We start from the raw sequence: 15,085 nt of genomic DNA on the forward strand, positions 1-15,085 counted from the left end.
ACTACAGATTTTTGTCCAGAGATCAAGGATCGACCATGTAGAGCTTATTTATGTCCAGAGATAATAAAATGTTGCTGACATAGAAAACCTGTAAAGCCTACTTGTAGCACACAGAAAAGTCACAGGAGCTATCGATAAGGGAACAGATAAGGAATCGGACTGATAAGCGGAATAGATAATGGTATCAATATCAATAAAATGTGATAAGCTGCAATTTACATATGATCCAACTAGTTGACTAATCGCAAAAATAACCGATGACTATTCAACTATCAAAACGGTCGTTTGTGACAGCTCTACATAGCTCAAAACTGAAGGTGTTCCACCTTGCGTGGCGTGATGCTATTCTGGACTATAAGCATGTACTACTGGCTACAACACGAGTCTACTCCTCTGATTTGACAAACAAAAACAAGTACAATACAAAGTTCCTGTTCAACAGGGTGGCAACACTTATTCAGTCAGTCTCCATTTACTGCTCAGGATTTTTTAGATTACTTCAAAAAGAAAATATATAATAACATTAGGTCTAATATATCCCAGCATGCCTTAGTACCACCACTACACCCATTTACTGATGCGTGTGCCACTGCTGACACCTCACCTAGATTTACAGATATTATCTCAATGGGTGTGCTGACATAACTTGCAATTTCTCAACATGTCTTTTTGACCCTATACCAACAAAACTGCTTTGGACATGTGGCCTACTCTTGGGCCTACTGTATAGGAAATTATTATCCTGTCACTAACCTCAGGATCTGCTCCTAAATGCTTCAAATCTGGAGTGATTAAACCAATACTTAAGAAATCAAACCTTGACCCGGTCTTCTGAAAAATTATAGGCTGATATCAAACCTATCATTCTGTTCTAAAATCCTTGAAAAAGTGGTTTCGCAGCAGCTTGTGGGCCACCTTACTGAGAATAGCCTCTTTGAGCCACTGCAGTCTGCATTTAGAATGCACCATTCCACAGAGACAGTGCTTACTAAAGTGGTAGACGAACTCCTGCTCGCTATGGATTCAGACACCACCACCAGTTCTGCTACAAGGAGATCCTAGTTCTGCATTTGACACCGTGCATCATCATATACTACCTGAAAGGTAGGAGAATCAGTTTGAGATGACTGGGAATGTCCTTGTATGGTGGACATCCTACCTAACCAGTCACTCTCACTGTGTCTTGTACAGCATTGTCAGACAGTGGACTCATCTCTGTATTTGTTCTGTTAGACCTCAGTGCTGCTTTTGATACTGTTGACCATAAAATTTTATTACAGAGATTAGAGCATGCTATAGGTATTAAAGGCACTGCGCTGCAGTGGTTTGAATCATATTTATCTAATAGATTACAATTTGTTCATGTAAATGGGGAATCTTCTTCACAGAGTAAGGTTAATTATGGAGTTCCACAAGGTTCTGTGCTAGGACCAATTTTATTCACTTTATACATGCTTCCCTTAGGCAGTATTATTAGACAGCATTGCTTAAATTTTCATTTTTACGCAGATGATACCCAGCTTTATCTATCCATGAAGCCAGAGGACACACACCAATTAGCTAAACTGCAGGATTGTCTTACAGACATAAAGACATGGATGACCTCTAATTTCCTGCTTTTAACCTCAGATAAACCTGAAGTTATTGTACTTGGCCCCACAAATCTTAGAAACATGGTGTCTAACTGTTACCCCTGTTGACATTCATTCTACAAAGTTAAAAAAACAAAACATCATTAACGCTGATACCACTGCTTAGACCAGCAATTATGTTCAATATGGGTGAGAGCATATTTCACCCATATTGGCCTCTCTTCATTGGCTTCCTGTTAATTCTAGAATAGAATTTAAAATTCTTCTTCTTACTTATAAGGTTTTGAATAATCAGGTCCCATCTTATCTTAGGGACCTCATAGTACCATATCACCCCAATAGAGCGCTTCGTTCTCAGACTGCAGGCTTACTTGCAGTTCCTAGGGTTTGTAAGAGTAGAATGGGAGGCAGAGCCTTCAGCTTTCAGGCTCCTCTCCTCTGGAACCAGCTCCCAATTCGGATCAGGGAGACAGACACCCTCTCTACTTTTAAGATTAGGCTTAAAACTTTCCTTTTTGCTAAAGCTTATAGTTAGGGCTGGATCAGGTGACCCTGAACCATCCCTTAGTTATGCTGCTATAGACTTAGACTGCTGGGGGGTTCCCATGATGCACTGTGTGTTTCTTTCGCTTTTTGCTCTGTATGCACCACTCTGCATTTAATCATTAGTGATTGATCTCTGCTCCCCTCCACAGCATGTCTTTTTCCTGATTCTCTCCCTCAGCCCCAACCAGTCCCAGCAGAAGACTGCCCCTCCCTGAGCCTGGTTCTGCTGGAGGTTTCTTCCTGTTAAAAGGGAGTTTTTCCTTCCCACTGTCGCCAAGTGCTTGCTCACAGGGGGTCGTTTTGACCGTTGGGGTTTTTCCGTAATTATTGTATGGCTTTGCCTTGCAATATAAAGCGCCTTGGGGCAACTGTTTGTTGTGATTTGGCGCTATATAAATAAAATTGATTTGATTTTATTGTCAGCTCAAACCTGTCTGTGAGGTGTGATTTTACAGTTCTGCTATGAAGTTGTAAAATTATTCATGGATTAGCACCTCCCTACCTAGCTGACCCAATTACACCCTATATAACAGACTGTGCTCTGTGTTCCCACAGCACAGGACTACTTTGTGTCCCTAAGGTTAAGAAATGTCAGCAGACCACAGAGCCTTCTCCTATTGTGCGCCTGCCTTGTGGCATGTTGTCCTTGCAAAGATAAAACGGTCATATTCCATAGAGACATTCATGTCCAGACTAAAGACGCACCTATTCCCCCCCTCTTGTACAGCTAGCATACCAGTATAGTATGGAACTATGGCCCCTTTCGTATAGCTAGCATACTGACATAGTATGTTACTATGTTTTTTACCTTTTAAATTAATTTTATTAGGAAACGGAGTGGGTCATGGCCTCAACTTTATCTAAAGTCTGGGTCTTTTAGTGAAGCTTAGGGCTAACGGCCGGCGATCACCTTAGTATTTCTTCTGTTTTTCTTGTTGCTTAATGCTGACAAATTATATTGTACAACCCCAATGTTGTACAATATAACAATGTTGATGTTATTTTTCAAAGTTATTAGGCTGCAGCTAGATGTTTTATTTATTTTTAAGTAAGTTACCTCTTGTTTTATTCTTATTTAAAAAAAACATGGGGAGTCAAAACAGTTTGTATTATTCTGTTCAGTTTATATCAAAGTTTGCCTGCACATGCCCAGGTATTTTTTTCCTTCTTTATAAGAGTTTGGTGTTGACATTCATTCTAGTAAGTCCCTTCGGCTGCGCCCTTGTTTTGCACTCGGGGTCGCCACAGCAAATCCAAGGTGGATCTGCATGTTGAATTGGCACAGGTTTTATGCCGGATGTCCTTCCTGACGCAACTCCACATTACATGGGGAAATGTGGCAGGGGTGGGATTTGAACTCGGAGCCTTCTGAACTGAAACCAAGCGCATTAACCACTTGGCCACCACCCCTGTTGACATTCATTCTACAAAGTTAAAAAAACAAAACATCATTAACGCTGATACCACTGCTTAGACCAGCAATTATGTTCAATATGGGTGAGAGCATATCTCACCCATATTGGCCTCTCTTCATTGGCTTCCTGTTAATTCTAGAATAGAATTTAAAATTCTTCTTCTTACTTATAAGGTTTTGAATAATCAGGTCCCATCTTATCTTAGGGACCTCATAGTACCATACCACCCCAATAGAGCGCTTCGCTCTCAGACTGCAGGCTTACTTGTAGTTCTTAGGGTTTGTAAGAGTAGAATGGGAGGCAGAGCCTTCAGCTTTCAGGCTCCTCTCCTGTGGAACCAGCTCCCAATTCAGATCAGGGAGACAGACACCCTCTCTACTTTTAAGATTAGGCTTAAAACTTTCCTTTTTGCTAAAGCTTATAGTTAGGGCTGGACCAGGTGACCCTGAACCATCCCTTAGTTATGCTGCTATAGACTTAGACTGCTGGGGGGTTCCCATGATGCACGGAGTGTTTCTTTCTCTTTTTGCTCTGTATGCACCACTCTGCATTTAATCATTAGTGACTGATCTCTGCTCCCCTCCACAGCATGTCTTTTTCCTGGTTCTCTCCCTCAGCCCCAACCAGTCCCAGCAGAAGACTGCTCCTCCCTGAGCCTGGTTCTGCTGGAGGTTTCTTCCTGTTAAAAGGGAGTTTTTCCTTCCCACTGTCGCCAAGTGCTTGCTCACAGGGGGTCATTTTGGCCGTTGGGGTTTTTCCGTAATTATTGTATGGCTTTGCCTTACAATATAAAGCTCCTTGGGGCAACTGTTTGTTGTGATTTGGCGTTATATAAATAAAATAGATTTGATTTGATTAATTATCTGAACAGCTGATTTTTTTCATTGTGTGAATGACCTATTAAAAGTGGGGGAAAAAAAAAAATCATGATTTCTGAGAACCCAAATTCATCTTCATGTTTATCTTGAGTTAGACCAACTGTAAACATAATCAGTTCACAGAGATATAAATGGAGAAAAGCAGCAAATCTTCAAATGTCAGTCTTTAAAGCAGTCAAAGTTTGTCATTTTTCATTTATTATTTAAGTGGTATAAAAAAGATTTATTGGTGAAACATTCATAATGTAAAATACAAATAGAAATAATTACTGAGGATAACAAGGTATAAATTACAATTATTTCCACTCAAATGATTTACCATAATGTTGATTTGAGTTTGTCAATTACATTTTTCAGCATAGTTATCAATGATTGAGGTATGCAAGGTTGCAGTCAAGCGCTTAGTGTGCTTGTTTCCAGAGTGGAAGGTGCTGGGTTCAAGACTGCCCTTGTGCATTCTCCATGTAATGTGGTATTGCATCAGGAAGGACATCCCGCATAAAATGTGTACCAACATGTCGATCCATCTAGGATCAGCTGTGTCAACCCCAAGGGAAAAGCCAAACGAACTTACTTGTCATCCATGACTGGCAACTTAATTAGAATTAAGAAGAATTCTCCTGTACTAGTGGTGGGTAACAGTGTACCACCAGCCCTTCATGCTCACCTCTCCTGGCTGGATGATGTGTAGAGATTTACTTTAAATAATTTTCTATTTATTAAACTTTAAAGGATAAAGCTTTGCTTGAAATATTAAGCAGACAGCACAAGACAAGATGCATTAAGAAAGAGTGGGTCATCAGATGTCAGGAAGAGTCAAACAGTTTCCCTAACCTTAAGGAACGTACTTGAGTCCTTATAAATTTCTTCATATGGGTTGCTTTCTTCTGGCTGCTGCACCTCTACTTCATCCTAAAAAGGAACATGAACAAGCACATACACACTGAGCTTCATAACTTAAACCAGTGGCACTGATGAGTCTGCTCATTTGAGGTAAAGGCTTAAATATTTTCCCTGTGAAAAAGGCAGCGTATGGCAGAGATTCGTAAAGAAAAACAAACAAAAAAACAACAAACAAAAAAACAAAACAAAACAAAACACTACATCAGGTAAGAAAAAATAATAATAATTTTAGCTTAAACTGCAGCAGCATCAAAATATCTGAGCAGCTCTAGGTTCATTCATGCAGGCAAAAAGACAAAGACAAACATATGTAGTCTTTTTCACATCATTCCAGCAACATAAAATAATTACCACCTGTTACTGGCCTTTCTATGACTGAGAAACAAGTGACTGACCTGGAAAACATAAAAAAAAAAAAAAAAAAAAAAAAAAATAGTTATTTTTTTTAACAGTTAAGTAAGTGAAAAAGGTCACAGAAGTCACTTTCTGCTCTACACTTTTAGCAAATGCTCATGGAGCTCTGTGACATGGACCTATATTATTCCAAAAGGAATGCCGATATTGTATATGGCTATAGCTACAAACGAGTTAAAAAAAAATTAAATAGGTGGCCAGCGTGCATTCACAGGCACATAAACAACAATAACAAAAAAGTTTAATGCACACTGTGATAAAATGATATCCACTGTGTGGTCACAGAGAATGAGATACAGAGTCTGGAAATAAAACAGATACAGATGAAACACAGCCCCACACACCCACAACAGCTGCCCTGACTCAGCTACATGCTCACCTGCAGGAAAAGAAAGGGGCGGGGGGCATGCCTCCATTCCACTCCTGGAGGTAAGAATGGGACCGATTATAAGATTTTATTTTATCAGACATTCTGTCTGCCACAATATGACAACACACGACAACAATCATCCTCGCTCCTGACTGTCAAGTTGTCCGCCGTTGTCTATGTATTCACTGCTCGACTCCGCTCTATAACTTGATCAAAAAAAACTGTGGAGTACTTGATAAAGGAAGACAAGTCCCGATACCCAACACCAAGGGCTGGGAGCGACTGGACATCCACTAAGATCCAGAAAAAACATAACTTTATCCAACTCTGTCACAGTGCTGTGCCTGCTCAGACGAGTACTAATGTACCCTGAAAATGGTATATGAATAAAGTTATTATTTTGGTCTTCCCGCAGCACCTCTGCAGGAACCTGCATATAGATGAAACTAGTAAACATCAGAATAATTTATACCTTTCCAAAGATAATCTAATTATAAACAATAATAAATAAACCAAAACATATAGTTTATGAACATTCAGAGTCAGTGTCTTAAGAGGATTCTGCTTAGTGTGTTTTTAAGTATTTCAGATGTTTCCCACAAATCTTCAAAATGTTTTCAAATGCAAACCAATGAATAGGTTTCAGACTGACTCAGTCAGCATTATGATACAAAGTGTGCTGATTTATTTGTGACCTTTCTGAGTGTATTAAAGCCATTAATGAATGTCCTGTTTTGGTTTAGGTCATAATTAAATGTTTCACATTAAAACTGTACAGAAATATGTTTAAAACACACCCAGTCATAATGTGAATTTAGACTCATGCTAATAATAGCAACACACACACACACACACACACACACACACACACACACACACCTTCAACCACTTAGTCCAATTGAGGGTCGCGGGGGGCTGGAGCCTATCCCTGCAGTCACAGAGCGTGAGGCAGGTACACCCTGGACAGGATGCCAGTGTCACAGGGTCACATATAGACAAACAAACACATTCACACCCACACGCACACCTACAGACAATTTTAAATTTTTTAATCCACCCAGCCTGTGTGTCTTCACTCCACACAGAAAGGCCATAGGTGGGAATCGAACCCGTGACCTTCTCACTGTGAGGCTACACAGTGCTAACCACTAACCCACCGTGCTGCCCAATAGCAATACAAAATTTCTTTAATTTAAAAGTGACATTTAATGACAGTCATCACTATTTATGTGCTGAAAAGGCACAGGAAGTACAGAAATTCTGATTTTTCTCAGAGGCCCATTTCCACACTCTGGCCTGCATCGTTGCCATTTGCCATGGCCACAAGAAAAAGTATGCAACTGTTACTTTTTCATTACAACTTATACTTCCTTCCTTATTGAACCCTGTTTCTACTTATACTAGGGCTGGGCAACGTTAACGCGCTAACGTTGCGTTAATTATTGAGGTCATTATCGCCGACAATTTTGTTCCTCCCCTTAACGCTGCGGGGTTTTTTTTTTTTTTTTTTTTTTTTTTTTTTTTTTTGCCTTTTATGACTGTTGCTCGTCGGGGGCGAGCTTATGCTGCTGCTTCCTGCTGATAGCTGAGTTCACACAGAAAATGACACGAGGATCGAGAAAAGTACAGGCTATGCAATGCACAACAAAACAAAATGCAGAAAGACGCCAAACTTTTGAATGGACATTTTCGGTACAAAGTTCTACAGGATCAGGCCCGGATCCAGACCGGTTTGGACCGATGCAGCTGCATCGGTCAAATTTTTTTTACGCATCGTTCGTCATCGGTTAAAAAAAAAATAAAAATCTTGAATAGCCGAACGTGTCCCCGCGGTGAACACAGCTTTTCGGTGGTTTTCATGTCAACCTATAGTCCGTAAATGATACGGATTTTTCCAAGTTTCAGAGTCATACGGACGTACAAATAAAGTCGGATATTCAGGGTTTGGTCTGTAATAAACTATTTCTGCAGTAGCTCATTGGTTCTTTGATTCACTGCTCTTCAGAAACGGCAAGCCGCTTCTTAACCCCTCGCAAAGCCATTAAAATATCGTCAGTCACTTCTGTGTGGATTAAAGTCACTAACTGGGACTCGTCTTGTTGCTGTCAAGAAACGAGAATCGTCCTCCGTTCCGTTCACACAGCTCGAAACGCTGCACGGCTGAGACAGAGTCCGGTCGGAATTAATAACTTCAAAATGAATCACCGCTTTAAATAAAATGACACCTCTTTCCAAATGTAATACAGACAAGAAACTACTTCTTCTTCTTTGTCTTTCAGCTGTTCCCGTTAGGGGTCGCCACAGCAGATCAATCTTTTCCATCTCACCCTGTCCTCTGTATCTTCCTCTGTCACAACAACCACCTACAATCCACTAAAACGTTTTTTTTTTCTCCCAAAATGAAACGTGCTGTATTTTCTTTTCAAATTACATCCTGAAGTGAAGCACAGCAGCTGTAAGTTCAGCTCAGATATATGGAAACACATTCATGCCAATGTCTGAAAGGAAATGCTTTTGACAAAAACAACAGATTTTGTTTATTCCTATTCATGTCCAGAGATCAAGGATTCACCATGTAGAGTTCATTATGTACAAAGTTTAAGGATCCAGTGACCAAATTCATATTTATTTACTTTAAGACTCAATAAAATGTTCAATTTCAATTCAATTTAATCGGCTTATAAAGTGCCAAATCACAACAAAATCTAAATATACTAAAACGAATACATCACAATTGTACACATATCAAATTGTGGTATGTGTACAATTGTGACGCATTTGTTTTAGTACATTTAGTCATGGACATGAATATTGTTATTTTGATATGAAACAGGATAACAAATGACCTGCCAGTGGTTTTACATTTGATTTCATTAGTGTGTTTCAGTTGAAATTTACATTTTCAAATTTATGCAATGTTCATTTACATTTTCAAATAAAACTGTGCTTTTAAGCGGCTTTTGAATTCATTTTTGGGTTTCACATATACCATGCGATTAATCATGATTAATCACAGAAAGTCATTGAGTTAATGCAATTAAGATTTTTTATGTTTGCCCACCCCTAACTTATACATTTTACCATACAAAAATTGTCGACAAAGAAAGTTGTTTTATGCAGCAGGATCATGTTATGTGTCATATTGAATAATATGGGGACACTCACCTTTTGTTCTTCCACGTCTTCCTCTGTGTCCTCTCCTTCAGTCTGTGCCTTCCGTTTGCAGGGTGGGACTGAACTGTCAAATGAAGCTCTGTAAAATGCATTAGTAAGACATTTGCAGCATCCTTGTTTCAGGAAAGCACAAACATTTTTGAGGATAAAGAAAAAAATGAACAAATATCTCACCTGCATGTTTCTCTTGCATCTTCTATCTCTTTAAGCTCATCTTTGCTATTTAGGACAGCACCAATGCTGTCTGGGTTTTCAGCTCCCAACTGAGGATAAAGAAGCAGATACAATCAAATGGATTATTGAATCTTTTCCACATCTTTCCTTTTTTGTGTAATTTATACCATGTACTTTTTAAATAAAGTCTTTACAGTACCTTCATAAATACTACAAATGTATGCAACGATTAATCAACTGCTCATTATTGAATATTCAAGTTTTGCGCTCTTGATTCGCAGGCTATTGGGTGATAAAGCTCGTTCGTCCATCTTTTCTCAATGATTTGTGACTTACTTTTTTACTTTTTTGGCAAGTTTTATGTCTCTTTTTTTCAGGACAACCTGCACTTTCAGAATATATATGCTATAGCGGTGTTTTATAAGTGTGATAAAGGTTTACAATCAAAAATAAGAAAGGAAAAAGTAAAGCGGTAAATAATTTTCCACACACATTTATTCAAAACATACAGCAAACTATAATAAACAACTGTTTTGACACTTTATAAAGGTAATTTTGGGTCTTGTGTAAAAGACTGTACAACAAAAAGTTCAAACAATAAACAAAAATGCATATTTTGAACAATATATACAAAATGGTCTGCGTTTTGTTTTTCTTCATCTCAAAGCAATTTCTGTCTGCTATTACACAAAGGTCACATCACAAACTTTTACTTCTAATGGGTTTTGGAGTGTTCTCTCCTGCTCTGAAAGCAGCTTTCACACTTTGTCTCACTTTGGCTCCTTAAGGGGCTTTAACAGTGGCGTATTCGTAGAGCTGCTCATTGCAGCATTGTGTTTCATTTAAATATGCCCGAAATACGCGCGTACTCAGCCTTTAACAGTGTTCGTTCATACTTGCAGCTGCGTGTGTTCGCGTTTTAATATGTGCACACAGTCGCGTGTGCCATGCCGCACCAGTTTCAGTGCTGTTTTCTGCCTCTGTAGAAGTGCGCTCTGTTCTCTACTGCATGGTGTGATGCGGCTCAAAAACAGTCATTTAACATTACTATTATTTTTTTTTTTTTTTTGTGCAGCGAGTGCAAGTTTATTTTAGAGTCACAGCTCTTTTCAGCTTTGATCAGACTGATCGATCAGGGCGTTTGATGAGTGCATCGACATGCAGCAAGTGCGCGTGTATTTTAAAGAGTCACAGCACTTTTCAGCTTTGATCAGACTGATCGATCAGGGCGTTTGATGAGCGCACCGACATGCAGCAAGTGCGCGTTTATTTTAAAGAGTCACAGCTCCGATTAGACACACAGAGAGAGACAGAGTGAGGGAGGGAGAGCGTGCGTGCACGAGAGAGCGGTTTTATTTTATTTTATTATAAGGAGTCTGATAGAGGAGAGAGAGCGCTTTTATGAAACGATGCGACACAGTGAAACAGTTATATAATTAGTCCAGTATGATAAAGTGAAGCAACGACCTTGCAGTATCTGTATCTATATAGCTCCAGAAGAACAACAGGGAGATGTGAAGTGGCGCACAGTACCGTGTTGAAGCGTGGGCGGGCTCACAATAGCGGACAGTAGCACGACACTGCGTGTACTCCCGTGAAGGCTCCATGCTGTGCTGTACGCCAAAGAAAATTAAACAGGTTTAATTTCTTCCATCCTATGCGCGTAGCCCTCAACATACTGCTACATATTGAGAAAAAACTCCTTGTGAAGTGGGCGGAGAGCTGCTCATTACAGCGTAGATGATACGCTGTAATGAGCAGCTCTACGAATACGCCACTGTGAAAGCCTCTTTACACTCTGAGGAGCAGCCCCTCCCCCTTGCTCCATTGATATGGTAAACGGTGCTTTACACCAGAGCGAGAGAGCTTGCCACAGGCTTATTCAATAACATTCACAGGCAATGACTAGTGGAGCATCTCTGAAACTCACTCGGTGTTTGAGTACATGAGATTGTATGAGAGGCTCTCCATCTGCTCCCTCTGATGACTTTCACTGATCGCTGTGCGTAATGGCACAGGGTGCATTGGAGCCAGCAGCCAGGGGGCTATTCAAACGGGCCAACTAGTAACACATTACTGCTAAAAACAATCTCTGGTTTATCACATGAGGTAAATCTGCCCTACGATTGGATTTTGGAAAACCATGTGACGGTGAACCAATTCCGATTGGACACTCACATTGCGCACATCATCACACACCTTCTATGGGCAATTCCGTGCTGAAGTGGACAAATGAAAAAATGTAAAAGTCATCAGTATTTGACTGGAATCAGTTGGGATGATAAGTCTAAGGTCTATCCCTCATTTATTCATGGAGATTAATTTATTTCAATATGTGTTTTTTTTTTCAGCAGGAGATCATCATGCTATTGAAAAGTAAAAAAATAAAATTGAAATAAAGGGTTCATCTACTCAGACCCTAACACTTAAAGACAACAGTAATTTAAAGTGTTTTATGCTTATTGAAAGGTTCGAGGCCTTGTCTAATGATTTCACAAACATTCAATACCAGATATTTGTCAGTTTTTCTGAAAATGTATTTCCTAACATTGAAGTAAAATATGTAACGTCAGTGACGAAAAAAGTTCTATGTTTATGCTGCAAAAATGCCTTTGGAGATATTAATGTGACCTATTAATTTTTCCTACAAGGCACTGGGAGAAGCCTATTGAGTACTTGTTTCAAGCTCTATGAGTTTTATGTAGGAAGTTATGAGGGTGTAATATTCATAATGTCAGTGACGCGTAACGTCAGTGATGTTTGTAACGTTAGTGACACTAAAACATGGATGGTTAAGAGGAGTGACTGACTTAAACTGTTGAGACAATGGATAATTATCTTCATCAACACACGATGGCAGCAAGATGACACCTATAAACTGCCTGAGCAATTAATGTGCAAGGATGCTACACAGGAATGTTGGCTAAATAAATGTCAGGAATGTAAGGATGGGCAAGGCTTCCTTCAATTCTTCGATCAACATGAGATAGAAGGAACTGATGCAGTCACTTGGTACGTCTGGCGAAACAATGAAAATGATCAACTTCGTAAGACCATTGAGGATGGAGCAGTTCAAGAACTGAGAGATTACATCGTGGAAATAACTCCCACGTTCCTGGTCCACTGTTTCCTTAAGCGGAACAAGCGACAAGATATGCCAAAGAACGAGCAGCTTTCGTTTCTTCGGATGCAGACAACTCAAAGGCTCTCCTGTAGGTGGACTATGCTGATAATTATACATGTGTATATCAGGATGAGGTGCAATCTGCACATTGGAAACAGCAGCAAGTTACCCTGTTTACAGCTGCACTGTACTACTTGGGCGAACTTCATGCTCAAGTTATCGCTTCCGAAAATCACCAGTGATGCAGTTTTCCATTCATCTGGGTCCAGAAATCATTAATTTTGAATGAAAGTTTTGTGGATGATTTTGTCAATATGTTGGGTATAAATGAATATTATACTTGGTTTGAACTCATCAGTAGTTTGAGGAGAAATTCTGAATAAAGTTGCTTGATTTTTCATGATGTCCTTTTTCGTAATGTCAGTGACGCACTCTTTTTCTGCCCTGGCACTAAGCATAGTGGGAACAGTGACCAATTTGTAATACAGTGAGAATAAGTAAAGGTCAATTGTCTCTTACTGTAAAACTCAAGAATCTAAGGAGAGGAACTTGGGAGCTATAGGGCTAAATGTCCGAAAATTCATAACGTCAGTAACGCTGGAATTGCCCCATGAGGAGTACAAAGATGGTGGATGGCTAGCTCGAAAGTCCGCTGAGTTAACTTTTCAGCAAAAAAAAAAAAAAAAAAAAAAAGGTAAGTTTCTATCTCATATCATTAAAAGGTTATTTATAATTTAGTAAAACTTGGTCTCAGCCATCGTATACAACGGCGTCGGCCCCAGAGGGTTAACATGCTCCAACTGCTGGGGTCCTCAACATTGATACAGCTGCACGCTGGATTATGCACAATGAAACGTGCCACATGTGCAAAATATCATAGATGGTGCTCCCTCACAATACACATGATACTTCTAAACAGTAAACAAAGGCACAAAGGCATTCCAGCAGTCCACTAGAATCCTCTGAAGACACCTACCAAATATATTGAGTCATCACCTTTGGTCACTGGTTAGTGTCAAGTCTCACAACCATACAGTAAGACAAGGTACCAAGGACTGAGGGTGCCACTATACGAAACGAGAATATTCACTTTAAACCCTTTTACTGCTGGGGACAATATTATTCCTTTTTAGGACACTAAAATGCACCATTTTTTTCAGAAATCCGAGTCCAATTATTGCTTAAATGAGCAGTATTTGCAAATATTATGAGTTCTACACTATTCTAATATCATAAATTTCATCCAGTGGATAAAAATTTCAAAAGGTAAATTCAGCAGTGAAAGACGGAAGAGCTAATCGCGGCTTTTGCTTTTTTATTTATTTATTTTTTAATTTACTTTACACTTACTAGTGTAGTGCCCGTAGGAAGTTCGTATTCCTATCGAAACTTGGGAGCTTAAGGAGATTTCTCGTGGATGGTTGGTTGCATGAGGCGGTTCCTTTACCAAAAAGTAGTATATGTAAGTATGTTTCAAGTATACTTCTAATTTACTTTTTATATACTTATCAGTACTATTTTTTGGTAAGGGTTCATAGTGAAGTCACCCCACTGCAAACTCACCCCAACTGAAGTCACCCCACTGTAGTGAAATCACCCCACTCTAATAACACAATGTTTCAATTCTGTTATGTTCATGTAATAAATTATTTATACACTCTTGTGGCATAATACACTGTTCTTAGTAGAGTTTTGTTAGTGAGATGTTTTAAGGTGGGTTACTGGAAGGGTCGAAATTAAACAGCATTTAGAATATTTGAAACAGCAAATCAGGTGCTTTCCCGGTGAAATAGAATTCCAAAGACAAACAGATATATCAAAAATACACGCACCTTTTATTGTAAAGATTAAATAACATTTTTACTTGCCTGTTGAGCTAAAAGCTGACGCCGAAGTTTCTGTCGCTCACGGATTTCTTGAAGTCGACTGTTCATTTCCTATCGTGGTTTGTACTTTAACACAGAAAAGCTTTTGTCATTAGCCCGCGTTAGCTGCTGGCTAGCTGAACAGTTGAACAACAGTCGGCAAATCGCGGCTAAAACCCAAAGGCACGACAGCGGTACGTGCACTCCATACTGTCACCGGGTCACTCCGGTTTGGTTGACGAATGTGGGGTTAGCCGCTAAAACAAAGTCCAGCGGCTACTCTGGATCGTTCGTCACAAATTCGCAGCCGCTTTATTTATGCCGACTCGAAACTGATTGTCAACTCCACAATTCAGTGCGAGCAAGACCCATGAACACCTCAGAGTTTAACATAAAATATAGCGCGGTGGATACGGTGATCGTCAACATACGCCGGAAAACACAACGAACAACCTCTGAGTGACGTAACCGACGCTTGATGATGACGCAATTATAATATGTAATCACTGATCTGTATATATTACTGGATCGCTCATTGGTCCACACACTGTACAATCACTGAACTCTACACTACGAGTTCAGTGTGTACAATCCTAGCACACTCTCACGAGCGCCACTAGCTTACTCTGA

The 15,085-nt window shown here is 39.6% G+C and overlaps 1 protein-coding gene across 1 annotated transcript in view; it reads right to left on the bottom strand.

Moving 5' to 3' along the window:
* Nucleotides 1–14,859, bottom strand: part of mettl14 (methyltransferase like 14) — a 49,099-nt gene extending 34,240 nt beyond the window's left edge. The window contains exons 1-4 of the mRNA XM_034188483.1: nucleotides 14,459–14,859; nucleotides 9,467–9,555; nucleotides 9,284–9,371; nucleotides 5,266–5,343 (exon numbers count right to left, since the gene is read on the bottom strand). Of these exons, the coding sequence (XP_034044374.1) occupies nucleotides 5,266–5,343; nucleotides 9,284–9,371; nucleotides 9,467–9,555; nucleotides 14,459–14,524 (321 nt within the window). The 5' untranslated portion in view covers nucleotides 14,525–14,859. The remainder of the gene's footprint in view (nucleotides 1–5,265; nucleotides 5,344–9,283; nucleotides 9,372–9,466; nucleotides 9,556–14,458) is intronic.
* Nucleotides 14,860–15,085: the final 226 nt, after the last annotated feature.

This window comes from Thalassophryne amazonica, chromosome 15 (genome assembly GCF_902500255.1).
Source record: "Thalassophryne amazonica chromosome 15, fThaAma1.1, whole genome shotgun sequence".
Lineage (NCBI taxonomy): Eukaryota > Metazoa > Chordata > Actinopteri > Batrachoidiformes > Batrachoididae > Thalassophryne > Thalassophryne amazonica.